At 39.1% G+C, this 11036-nt stretch overlaps 1 protein-coding gene across 1 annotated transcript; it reads right to left on the bottom strand.

Moving 5' to 3' along the window:
- Nucleotides 1-371: 371 nt before the first annotated feature.
- grk1a (G protein-coupled receptor kinase 1 a) lies at nucleotides 372-10894 on the bottom strand. Its single transcript, XM_037760282.1, has 7 exons — nucleotides 8716-10894; nucleotides 7764-7891; nucleotides 6426-6583; nucleotides 5148-5231; nucleotides 4017-4141; nucleotides 2194-2395; nucleotides 372-1134 (listed from the first exon to the last, which is right to left on the bottom strand). The coding sequence occupies exons 1-7, from the start codon at nucleotides 9415-9417 to the stop codon at nucleotides 842-844; spliced, it is 1692 nt and encodes a 563-aa protein (XP_037616210.1). The 5' UTR covers nucleotides 9418-10894; the 3' UTR covers nucleotides 372-841.
- Nucleotides 10895-11036: the final 142 nt, after the last annotated feature.

An 11036-nucleotide genomic window follows, 5' to 3' on the forward strand; every position in this document is an offset into this window, starting at 1 on the left:
CATTTGTTCACAAACTGTCATGCACAGCTACAGCTCTCCTTTTAGGTTTAAAAAATAAATCTATTTGTTCAGATATTGTTTACACATTCAAACAAAATTTAATTAATTTGTTCTGAAAGTTTTTACACATTCACACATTTGAATGTATTCATGCAAAATGTTTTCACAGACTCAGATATGGTGACACACAGTTAAATACTTCTGACTCTACTTTGACTCCATTAAAGGTGGTAGTGGTGTCTGCTTGTATCTAGGATGACGCTTGGCTGTAGGTGGAGGAACTAGATTGTGTTAATGTTTCAGTCACACACAAAACATGTTGATTTTAATGTTAAAATATGTATTTCAATTTAATAAAACATCTCTGCAGCAATGGATACAAGTTTTATTTACACGTCTGAAGCTAGAAAACGATTATAACACAGTGGAGAAACAAAAAGTGGAAAAAGGCAAAGGAAATTAAAATGCTAATTTTTTACTTGCAATTCATTCACACTGACACACACACAAAATAATCAATCATTCATTCCTCTACTTAAAAAAAAAATCCAACAGTGGGACAATGTTAGAAACAGATAATTAGATAACAAGTCAAAAGTGTGCAGCAATAAAGACAAAACATGTCAGTCCACATAAACAACATGAGTTTACAGTAAAGGGCTATAAGTAAAACTGGACAAAAAGTGCAGGTAATACTGTGAGTATCTCATTATCTATCAGAGACATGGATCCCCCTCAAAGTCTTGTACAAAAAGTGTTAAAGAAATAAACAATCAGCTGATGTAAACTCCTCCATTAACAGCTGGATGTTTTGCTGTGGTGCTCTGTGGTCGTCGCTGTCTTACGTCACCGTGCAGGTTGAGGACTTGGCCGGCTGCTCCAGGATGGATTCACGTCGCAGGTCGTTGGTCAGAGCGCCGTTGGCTCCCCAGACCGTGAGCTCGCCATAGATCCCCATCTCGATCATCTCCTCCTGCCAGGGGATGGGGATGTTCCCCGTGGCAAACTCTTCAAAAAACTGGTTGTCCATATCCTCCAGCTGCACGCCTTTAACCGTTGAGAAGGCCCCGACGTCGTCGATGTCCTTGGCGTAAACTGTCTTTGAGTCTGGCACGAAAGGGGGTGTGAGGATCCCTGAGGAGACATGAGTGTTTACTGGACATTTGGCTTGTTGAACTTTATTTTTCTAAGTAAAGTAGTAAATGTCAATTTTTTGTCATTTATGTGTCTATATTTGTCAATATAGACACATAAATAGGTCACTTCTAAAAGATGCTGTACCCCATATGCAAACATATTTTGAATTTCAAACAAAATGTAACATAAACAGCAAAAACTGAACACAAAGAGCCACAAAACTGATGAGTATTTAACCCCCAAATCCTAAATACTTCTTTATAACATTAAATATTCATTACTAACTGTGCATCAATAAACTGCAGAAAAAATATGAATCATCTTTAGTTATTCTTCATCAAAACCTCATCTATCCCCTTTACCACACCTGTGTGGGTGTGTTTTAGTTTGATTGACAGCATCCTGGCAACATCACAACTGTGCCCACAACTAAAATTTTGTTAAATCCTGATTGGTGCACAGAAATACATGACATCACCTTTCTTCAGCTGAGTGCGACCTTCTTTAAACCAGTTAGTAGAGCTAAAACTACAAAAATATGGCTTATGAAAAAGCCAAAATAGTTCAAACGTGTCTCGTTCATGTGGGACCTTACTGCTCAAAGTAAGAAGCTGATTCAAAAAAATTGTTTTTGGGGCCTTTAAGAACTAAGAAAATATTTAAAACTGCCCAAAAAGTGCATACAGATAACAAAACTCTCTTCTCTGAAATAAGTTTTTAACTGTTTTTTTTCATTATTATTATTATTTGAGCACAAAGTTGACTAGTGAAGAGGTGACAGCACTCAAGTGAATCTCATCAACTAAAAGAGGACCATAAAATTATTCAAGATTAAATACGACTGTTAGAAAAACTGGAATGAAGGTGTTTTCACATGACGATAGCCATAAGTAGATACTGACCATTCATTCTATGTATGTACTGTAGCAAAACGAAATATTGGAATACTTTAAAAAACAAAATCAGTGAGCAAAAAGTAAATACAAAAAAGACGTGCATTTGTGCAATTTGATGCAAACAGACAAGATTGTGAAACTTTAATGTTATGAAACAGACCTGCATTGAGTTTCCTCCAGTTGATCTCGCTGAAGAAGGGGAGCGCCCTGATCTCGTCACAGGATCCGTTCTTGAAGCCGAGCCTCTTGTCGACCTCTTTGAACAGCAGACCCTCACAGATGGACCGGGCGTTCTCACTGAACTTCTCTGGATACATTACCGGATCATTCAGGATCCGCTTCTTCACCACCTTATTCTCCACCTGAAAACAGCACAAAGACGAACATGGAGAGATGAATTTGTTCCTCTCATTTAAAGTCCAACTTTAACACATATTCACCAAGTCTTTAAAATGAACCAGACATTTTTAAAGAGATTTAAAGAGAATAACCAATTCAGGCATTTACCTGCACAGCTCTAATTTATTATCTTTCTGCAGGAAAATTCAGGGTATTCAAGTTTATGTTCATGCACAGTCATCTGAATATGCCATATAATACCACTGTAAATCCTCTATTAAGTAAATATATACATTACATCAATACACATAAATGCTTAATGTGTAAATAGGTAATAAAATCCATCAGTTCTCCTCAAAGTTAAATGCAGGGGTGGAAGGTAACTAAGCACAATTATGAGGTACTTTTACTTTTGATACTTTAAGTGCATTTTACTGATAATACTTTTGTATCATAGCAGTCCCTCATTCTTTGCTGTCATTTCCCATTAACTTTAGCTGAATGTCACAGTTCCTCTGAGTTGATTGGAGGGTTATTCAGATCACCTGTTGCTGCAGGTGTGCGGACTAATTAAGACTCATAATTAAGAACTGAGAGCAGCTTGGGGACTTTCGTGACAACGCCCTTTCTTTAGAGCATAAGAGAGGTGGGGAATCGTCCATGTTGATGTGTCACTGCAGGCTAAACACCAGTGTAATTAATGACATTAATTATAGTCCTGTTGCATTGAGGTGTGCCAGGGTCCAGGTATTGTGCATGCTGGCTCACCGGAATGACTGTGACACACTGAATAGAATGGGACCATAATTAATTTCATCAATTACACTTGTGTTTTGTTGTGCTATGACGTCGAAATAGCTGCTGTGAAAAGGGCCTATTGCACACCCAGGGCCCTCTGGTCCTTCCTCAACTTAATACAGAACTCATTTTAGCCAATTGACCCAGAAAATCTGGTCTTTAGGGCTTTTTGAGGCTTCTTTGCTGTCTTTCCTTTTCTGATTCATGCAAGAGTTTGTCGTTTTCTACAGATAACCTAATGCCTCCAGGCTTTATTTTGGGTTCATTTTCCTCCTTCATACACATTTCCTTATTATCGAAGAGGCATTTTATTATAATTGAAGAGGCATTTTTACATCATTATTATTATTAAGGAGGCATTTTTTATTGTGAAGGCACTTGTGAAATGTGTTTCTCCAAGTAGCTGTTAAATATTTCTGTATTATGTGGTTGGGAACTGGGGAATCAGTACCACCACATACTTTTACTTAAGTTAAATCTTTTATATGTAACAAAGTATTTTTACAGGGTGGTATTACTACTTTTATTAAAGTAAGACATATGAGTATATTTTCCACCACTGGTTAAATGAGGGCTTCATATTTCACAGCAGTGTCAGCATCAGGCCACAAGTGGGCGAAGTAGAGCCATCAAATCTTTAAAACCTGTTACTGTATTTATTACCCACAGACTGTATTGAGTCTATGGTATTATCACACAGGTTTAGTAAAAGCTTCAAACATCACATGACAAAGAGGCAACAGCTAGAAGACTGTAACGAAAGAGACAGAGAGCCAAAAGAACATGTTTAAAGCACACAATAAATGTAAAAACTGCTCTAAACGTGGTCACACAAAGGATATTTACCTTCTCTCCTCGGCTCCTGAAGGGTCCTTTGGCAGCCATGAACTCAAACAAAGTGACCCCCAGAGTGAAGTAATCCACCGAGTAATCGTACTCTTCTCCTTTCAGCAGCTCAGGAGCCATGAAACCTGCAGGTCAGAGAAAAGAGGTCACGACCTTTCAATTTCAGTACATTTGGATAAGACAGATATGTTTTTTTAACATACTTAAATAAGTAAATCTGCATGAATAGTGCATCTCTTAAAACAAATCCTGAGATGCAAGTCACGTTATCACATTTCACTCATTAATAATACAGCTGCTACTACATTAACTCAAGTACTGTACCTGATACTTCAGTACTTCTATTGTTGTTCAATTTACGTGCTATTTATTCGACACTGCATGTCAGATGGAAATGTTGTACTGTTTCTTACTCCGATATTTATTCACAGGTGCAGTGACTGGTTACTGGTCACAGATTTAGTTTTTTATGAATTATAAACTCAGAAAATACGACAAATTAAACTATCTAATGTATAGTAGTACTAGTATACAGTATGTTTGGAATTGCACCACCTTATCTGATTTTAGAAATTAGTTTTAGAAATACTGTCTAAATTCCCTCAGAACACCACCCGAGAAACTTTTGACAAGACACCAACCGAACTCTGTACAACATTTTTTTTTTTTTTTTTTATCACAACATTTCACATGTAATAGTGGGAATGACGGCTCACAGTAATGATGAATAATAATACTGGAGACAAAGAAGAAGAAACTTCCAATTGATCATCCATTGTGAATCTGAATTATGGGCTTGATGAATATGGGTTTATATTGTTTTGAAAAGAAACAAATGAATCATGAATCTTGAGTTAATTTTATTCATTTCAAAAATGATATATTTTTTACAAAATAGGAAATGAAACAACAATAGGCCTATCAGATTCAGCACATATACATATATACTGTGTTTATACTATCTTTTCATGCTGATATTGTATTTTAGAGCTGATATTTGCTCTGTTTGTTCATTGTCCTCTGTTATAAAGTGGCAGCAGAGTTTCAGTCATTCAGTTTAACACTGGTTGGGTGAAGGCAGCTGTACAGTAAAACTAAATGTCATATATTAATTACAGAGTGAGAAAGTACCTGGAGTCCCGGCGTAGCCCTTGATTTTGAGCTGATCATCAGCCAGCTCCACAGCCAGACCAAGGTCAGAGATACGTACGTTACCTGTGAGAACAAATACACACAACTAATGTCAAGAGTGGTGCACGTCACAGATACCAATGTTGACCTGCACCACTACGTCTGTGGCTCGTTTCCCTGTATGGCATGATAACTGAAAGACGTCCTTGCCTTAGAGGTAAGACTCAGTGCTTCAGGGTGTTTATACAGCATGTGTGTGTGTTTTGACCTCAGGAGGCCAAGAATGAGGCATATTTTATCACAATAAAAGCACAAATTAGTATATCTGTTGTAGTGTTTAGAAGTGGTTGGCGGTTTGAATCAGCTAACGCTCCCCTCCTGGTTCCAACTTCATATTTAACAGACAGACATGAGAGTGGTATCCTTACACAATTCATTTGATTAATATCTTAGTAAAATATTATATCCATAAAATGATTTGGCTTTTAAAACTACCCTCCTTTTATATTTCTAAAGATACTGATTTTAAAACTTATTTGACTAGATAACGTTACTATTGAAAACTTAAAACTCAAAAATAATTATTAAAAATGATTATATAAATTGGCAAAAACTATTAGATTATTTAGACATTTCAAAAATACTCCAATTGTTTAACAGACCCAAATTGTTTTTGTTGTTTTTATTATTTATTATTATTTTTTATTTTATTTTTACTTTTATTTATTTTTTCATTATTATTACTCTCTTCCTTTTATTCTTTTATTCTTATTCTCTTATTATTTAGATATTTCAAATTTACTCCAATTGTTTAACAGACCCTGATTGTTTTTTATTATTATTATTATTATTATTATTATTATTATTATTATTTATTTATCTATTTATTTTATTACTCTTTTCCTTTCGCTACATTTTGTTATTTGTTTTATAATTTATTTTATTTTTATATTTTTATAAGCTGAAATATATTTACTACAATTTTTATAATGAAAAAATGTAACATGTATACTCTATGTAACAACTGTAGGGAGAGTGTGGTATCAATCTTCAAACTCAAAGCAAATTTCCTAGCACTATTGTTCTAATTAAATATTCTAGTCATCCAAAATCAGACGGTTACGTTACCCCATAATTCACTGTTGAACCAATATGGTGTATTGAATGTATAATGAACCTCTAAAACAGGAATCACCAACAGCACAACAACTACGAGAACAGAATGGCTGCATTTCAGGACCAAACACAAGAGACCTTTTTTGAACTTGAGTGTCTGACCTTGATTATCCAGCAGCACGTTCTCTGGTTTGAGGTCTCTGTAGATGATCCTCTTCTGGTGGAGGTGCTCCATACCCTGGATGATCTGAGCAGCGTAGTAGCAGGCCCGCGGCTCGTCCAACCCCGGGTTGTCCTCGTCCACGTTATAAATGTGATACCTAGTGGGATATGAGCGGTTAAGTTAATTCTATACAGTATAAATATATATATAGACTGTATATGTTTATACAAGAAATAAACACTATGTGGACATTCACACTGACATGACATTTAAAACACATCTATAAAAAAGAGATTGTTTTGAAACATCAGAAAAATGGCACCATGAATCATCTCATTTTTAACACTACATGACATCATACTAAAGCCAAATAAATATCGGATTTAAATTTCAATGCATAATCCGTATATTAAAATATAAATTCTTAAAGGGACTGTTTGTAACTTCTTACACGTATAAATCAATTGGGGTCGGTGTCCCATGCGCGCTCCCGTGTGGCTACGCTGTTCAGACTCAGTCTCCAACACAAACTAAATGGAAGCACCAAAACCACAAAGTTCTATCTAGTGAAGCCCGTCTTGCAAAACAGTGTTGGCTGCGGTCAGAGGACGCGGGGGAGACCGTAGCTTTAGTCTCCAGGGCCGGAGTATCTGCTGTACTCTGCTCCTCTGCCTGCCTGCCTTCACTCGCACGCCGCGCTCGTTCTTGCTATTTGCTCCACCTCACGTGCATGCGCGCACACTAAACACTGCAGAAGAGTTAGTTTAGCTCTGAGAATATCTAGTGAATGTACAGTGGACGTTTGTGCAGAAATAAATGCTGCAGCTCCTCCAGACCAACAGAGGTTTTCCGTGTCTTGTGAAGTGACGGGGCTCCGCAGCGAGTAACGTTATCCTCTCCGACCAGGTGCCGGTGTCTCCCCTGTTCCCTCCGGCCGCGGTCGGGAGGCTGAAGCAGGAAAAGCCAACACTAGGATCAGCATTGATTCATGGAGAGACCTTCGTCTGGTCAGCTAACATTACTGCCAAGCAGGTGAAATACAGAGTGATATTGTGGTTTTAGCTGACGTGTGTCGCCTCACTGTGTTAACGAATGCTCGCTCACATTCACGTAGCGCGTGCACACAGGCGAGCACAAGCAACTGGACGCTGACTTTCTTTGACTTAACGGCCACAGGTGTCGCTGTTACAACCAATTTCTGATTCTTACAAACAGTCCCTTTAATATTGGGTTGCAGAAGTGTCTTAATCAGATCCTGAGAGGATGTAGCGTCAAAGGGACTGAAATATGGAGAACTTGTAGTCAGTGTGTCAGTGAGTGAGAGAATGAGATCTAACCTCAGGTCTCCTCCGTTCATGATGGTCATGACCAGACACAACTCTGTTTTTGACTGGAAGGCGTACGCCAAAGAGACGATGAACCTGCTGTGAACTCGAGCCAGGATCTTCTGCTCCACCATCGCCCCCTGCAGGACAGGAAGGGACAGCAGATGTGAGGACATTTACAGTGTTTACAGCACTCTAGGTGCTGTCATCTTTATTGGACACAAACAGTCCTGCCTGCACATAATAGTTTATCTGCAGGTGAAGCACATACTGTAGTTTCAGCGTTCTGTCATGAGAAGGTGTCATATGATGGTGGGAAGCTCTGACACCTGACGCTTGAGAGTTGGCTGCACAACAGCATTGCAACATCCAGTCAAGGAAGTAATTTCCCAAAATATATGATTGCATTTGAATGCACTGTTTCAGTCAAGTTTCATCAGAATTTACACACAAAAAAAATTTTTAAAAAATGGAAATATTTAAAACAAGTCACCGCTGCATCTAAACAAAGCTTGCTTTTCTCATATATGTCGGCCTATATGGAGCTAACCAGCATTAATTTGATCAATGAAAACTTGATAATCTTAGCAAGATTTTAAACTGAAGTTATACAGACGTCTTACTGTTTTTGTTTTGAGGATTGAGCAGAAGATTAGGAAATCCACTCCAGAGCTGCTCCATTTATAATCATGACAGGGCTGGCTCTTTATAATGAGATCAAAATGCTTTAATGCTGATGGCACTAATTGTATAAGCCAAAGGTGCCTAATGTCGTCTCCATATGAGTGTTGTTTAGAGGGGGGATTACACAGATACTGTGTACAACTGCTGGAGAACAACAAACTAGACCACAACTCGTGTTTCCAGATTTCAACCACTGCACAAACTACAATGTTTAATAGCCCCAAGTAATAAATGCAGATTTTCCACTCTTTCTCTGATGAGAAAGGACTTGTCTTCTTACCTCATTGCCTTTTCTCTTCTTCAGCCTCTTCTTGTTGAGCTTTTTGCAGGCATACAGTTTCCCCGTGGCCTTCGTCTGACAGGCAGACACTTCCCCAAAACCCCCTTTCCCCAATACACGAAAATCCAAAAACCAATCCTCTCCCATGGGCTGCATCTCCAACCACTTCCACTGCAGAAACCTTGTCAGATACATACTCTCCAGGAAGAAAGTGTAGGGCACTTCCTTGAGAAAATCCATCACATTGTTCGTGGTCTCACTGAAAAGATCGTCCCCGGCCTCTTGGTGCTTCTCTTTGACCTTTGTGATGCCGTTTTCTGGCAGAAAGGGGCAGAAATACTTGGCGTCAGGCTCCATGTACCGGGACAAGATCTTGCTCGCTTTCATGACTCGATCTTCATCCTCAGCCATGTTGTATTCCTCAATATCCTTCCACAGGCGGCAGGGGCCTTTATATTCTTTGTTGGCGTCTAGGAACTCCTGGAAGAGACGTTTGCCGATGGGCTGCTCCACACAGACTGTCTGGAAGCCCAAATCTAAAGTCTCCCGCAGGTCTTCACACACTGTGATGTGAGGCAGCTTCAGGCGGGAGTGGTACTTCTTGTCTCGATTGGTTGCAGGGTTGGCAGTGCCATCAAAGCTCCCGCGGGCCGAGATGTAGGCAGAGTTGGCCACCACTGTCGTCAGGCCACCGATATCCATGGTGACACAGTCGAAAAATGAGGAGGAGGGACGGAGAAATGTGTGAGATGCCGCAAAAAGCTACAGAGAAAATGTGAATGTGAATAATTCCCAGATAAGAACAAGATGTGGATTCAAATCTCTTCAGAAGCAGAGGATGTCGTACATCCAACCGCCTGCTCGCTGCAGACAGCCACAGAGAGCTCAGTGTTTCCCTCAATCATTAAACCTGTGAGTCCCTTTCACACACACATGCAGACACACTTGCAGATCTACCTGACTCATCACCTTTCCCCAAAGAGATTTATCCACCCTGTAACACCGTAATGCGTCATCCTGCATGAACCCATGTGCACGCTGTAGAGGAAGAGTGAAGGGAACAAAGAGTGAAAACAAAGACTCAGGAAACATGATGGAGAAGAGAGACAGAAAATGAAAGCGAGAAGGAGGAGAGATAAATGTGGTATGCATGTAGTGGGCTGGTAATGACAGGAATGCAGTGAAGCTGAGAGACAGAGCGAGTGGCACAGAGAGAAATGAGAGAAAAGTGTTCACAGTAGTTAACATCATGCTTCTGCACAGTGCTGTACTTTTGTACTCTTGTGGTCTTTTCCTATTTTAAATCTTCTACCAGAAAGAAACACCTATTCAGTCTCAAAACCTGATTCCTCTAATAATTGCTAGTGATAACATTTAGCTCAAATGCTACCACGATCACAATGACAATGCTAACATGCTGATGTTAAGCAGGTATAATGTTTACCATGTTCAACATCTTAGTTTAGCGGGTTAACATGTCAACATTTGCTAATTAGCACTAAACATACAGTAAGTAGCTTACAGCTGAGGCTAAATGTCATTAGGTTTGCAGGTATTTGCTCATAAACCAAATTACTGGACAAATTGAACTTTTGACCTGATGACACCAAATACTAATGTCCCCCCCACAAAACGGTTCATCCTCTGGAGGTCACGATTGTTGTTGAGATATTTTAGTCTGGACCAAAGTGATGGACCAAACGACTAACTGACGTTGCATCTATAGAGCCATGCTGCTACGTATAGATATGAATTTTTTCAGGCTTCTTAAATTTGAGGATTTGCTGCTTTTCTTCATTTGAATCAATGTAAATTGAATATATTTTGGTTTTCAACTGTTGGTCAGACAAAAGAAGCAATTTGAAGATGTCACCTTCGACTCTGGGAGCTTGTGAGCTTGGCAACTTTCACAATTTTTTGACACTTAAATAACTAACGTTGATCTAATCTGTGATAACATTGTTACAGTATCTACCGACTCCCTTTACTGTAAAATCTCCCCCTTATTACTTCTGGAAAAGTAAAATGTTACAACCTCTAATTGGCTCTTTGGCAGGTACAGAATCAAACAGATGCAGACTTTGGTTTCAATGTGCCAAACATTTAAATCCGAGCAAATCATATGCACTCGTTCACCTTGACTGTTGCCATTAGTAACCAAGCTGCCTGGCTGTTCAAGGTGATCCTCAGGTTTCACCGAGGAGTGAAGGACGTCGCTGTTCACCTGTTTCTACGTTGGCCCACCTCAGCGTCCCTACAGGCAGCATGCCCACCTTATCTTGGCCTTATAAATAGTGAATAAGAGATAACACATACATCAC

The sequence above is a fragment of the Sebastes umbrosus genome, chromosome 2 (assembly GCF_015220745.1).
Source record: "Sebastes umbrosus isolate fSebUmb1 chromosome 2, fSebUmb1.pri, whole genome shotgun sequence".
Classification (NCBI taxonomy): domain Eukaryota; kingdom Metazoa; phylum Chordata; class Actinopteri; order Perciformes; family Sebastidae; genus Sebastes; species Sebastes umbrosus.

Coding starts and splice junctions, on each gene's coding strand:
- grk1a (XM_037760282.1), bottom strand. CDS start 9,417: ATGGATATCGGTGGCCTGACGACAGTGGTGGCCAACTCTGCCTACATC. Junction 6,584..7,763: donor ATGAACGGAGGAGACCTGAG/GTTAGATCTCAT, acceptor ATATCCCACTAG/GTATCACATTTATAACGTGG. Junction 2,396..4,016: donor TCAGGAGCCGAGGAGAGAAG/GTAAATATCCTT, acceptor TGCTGTTTTCAG/GTGGAGAATAAGGTGGTGAA.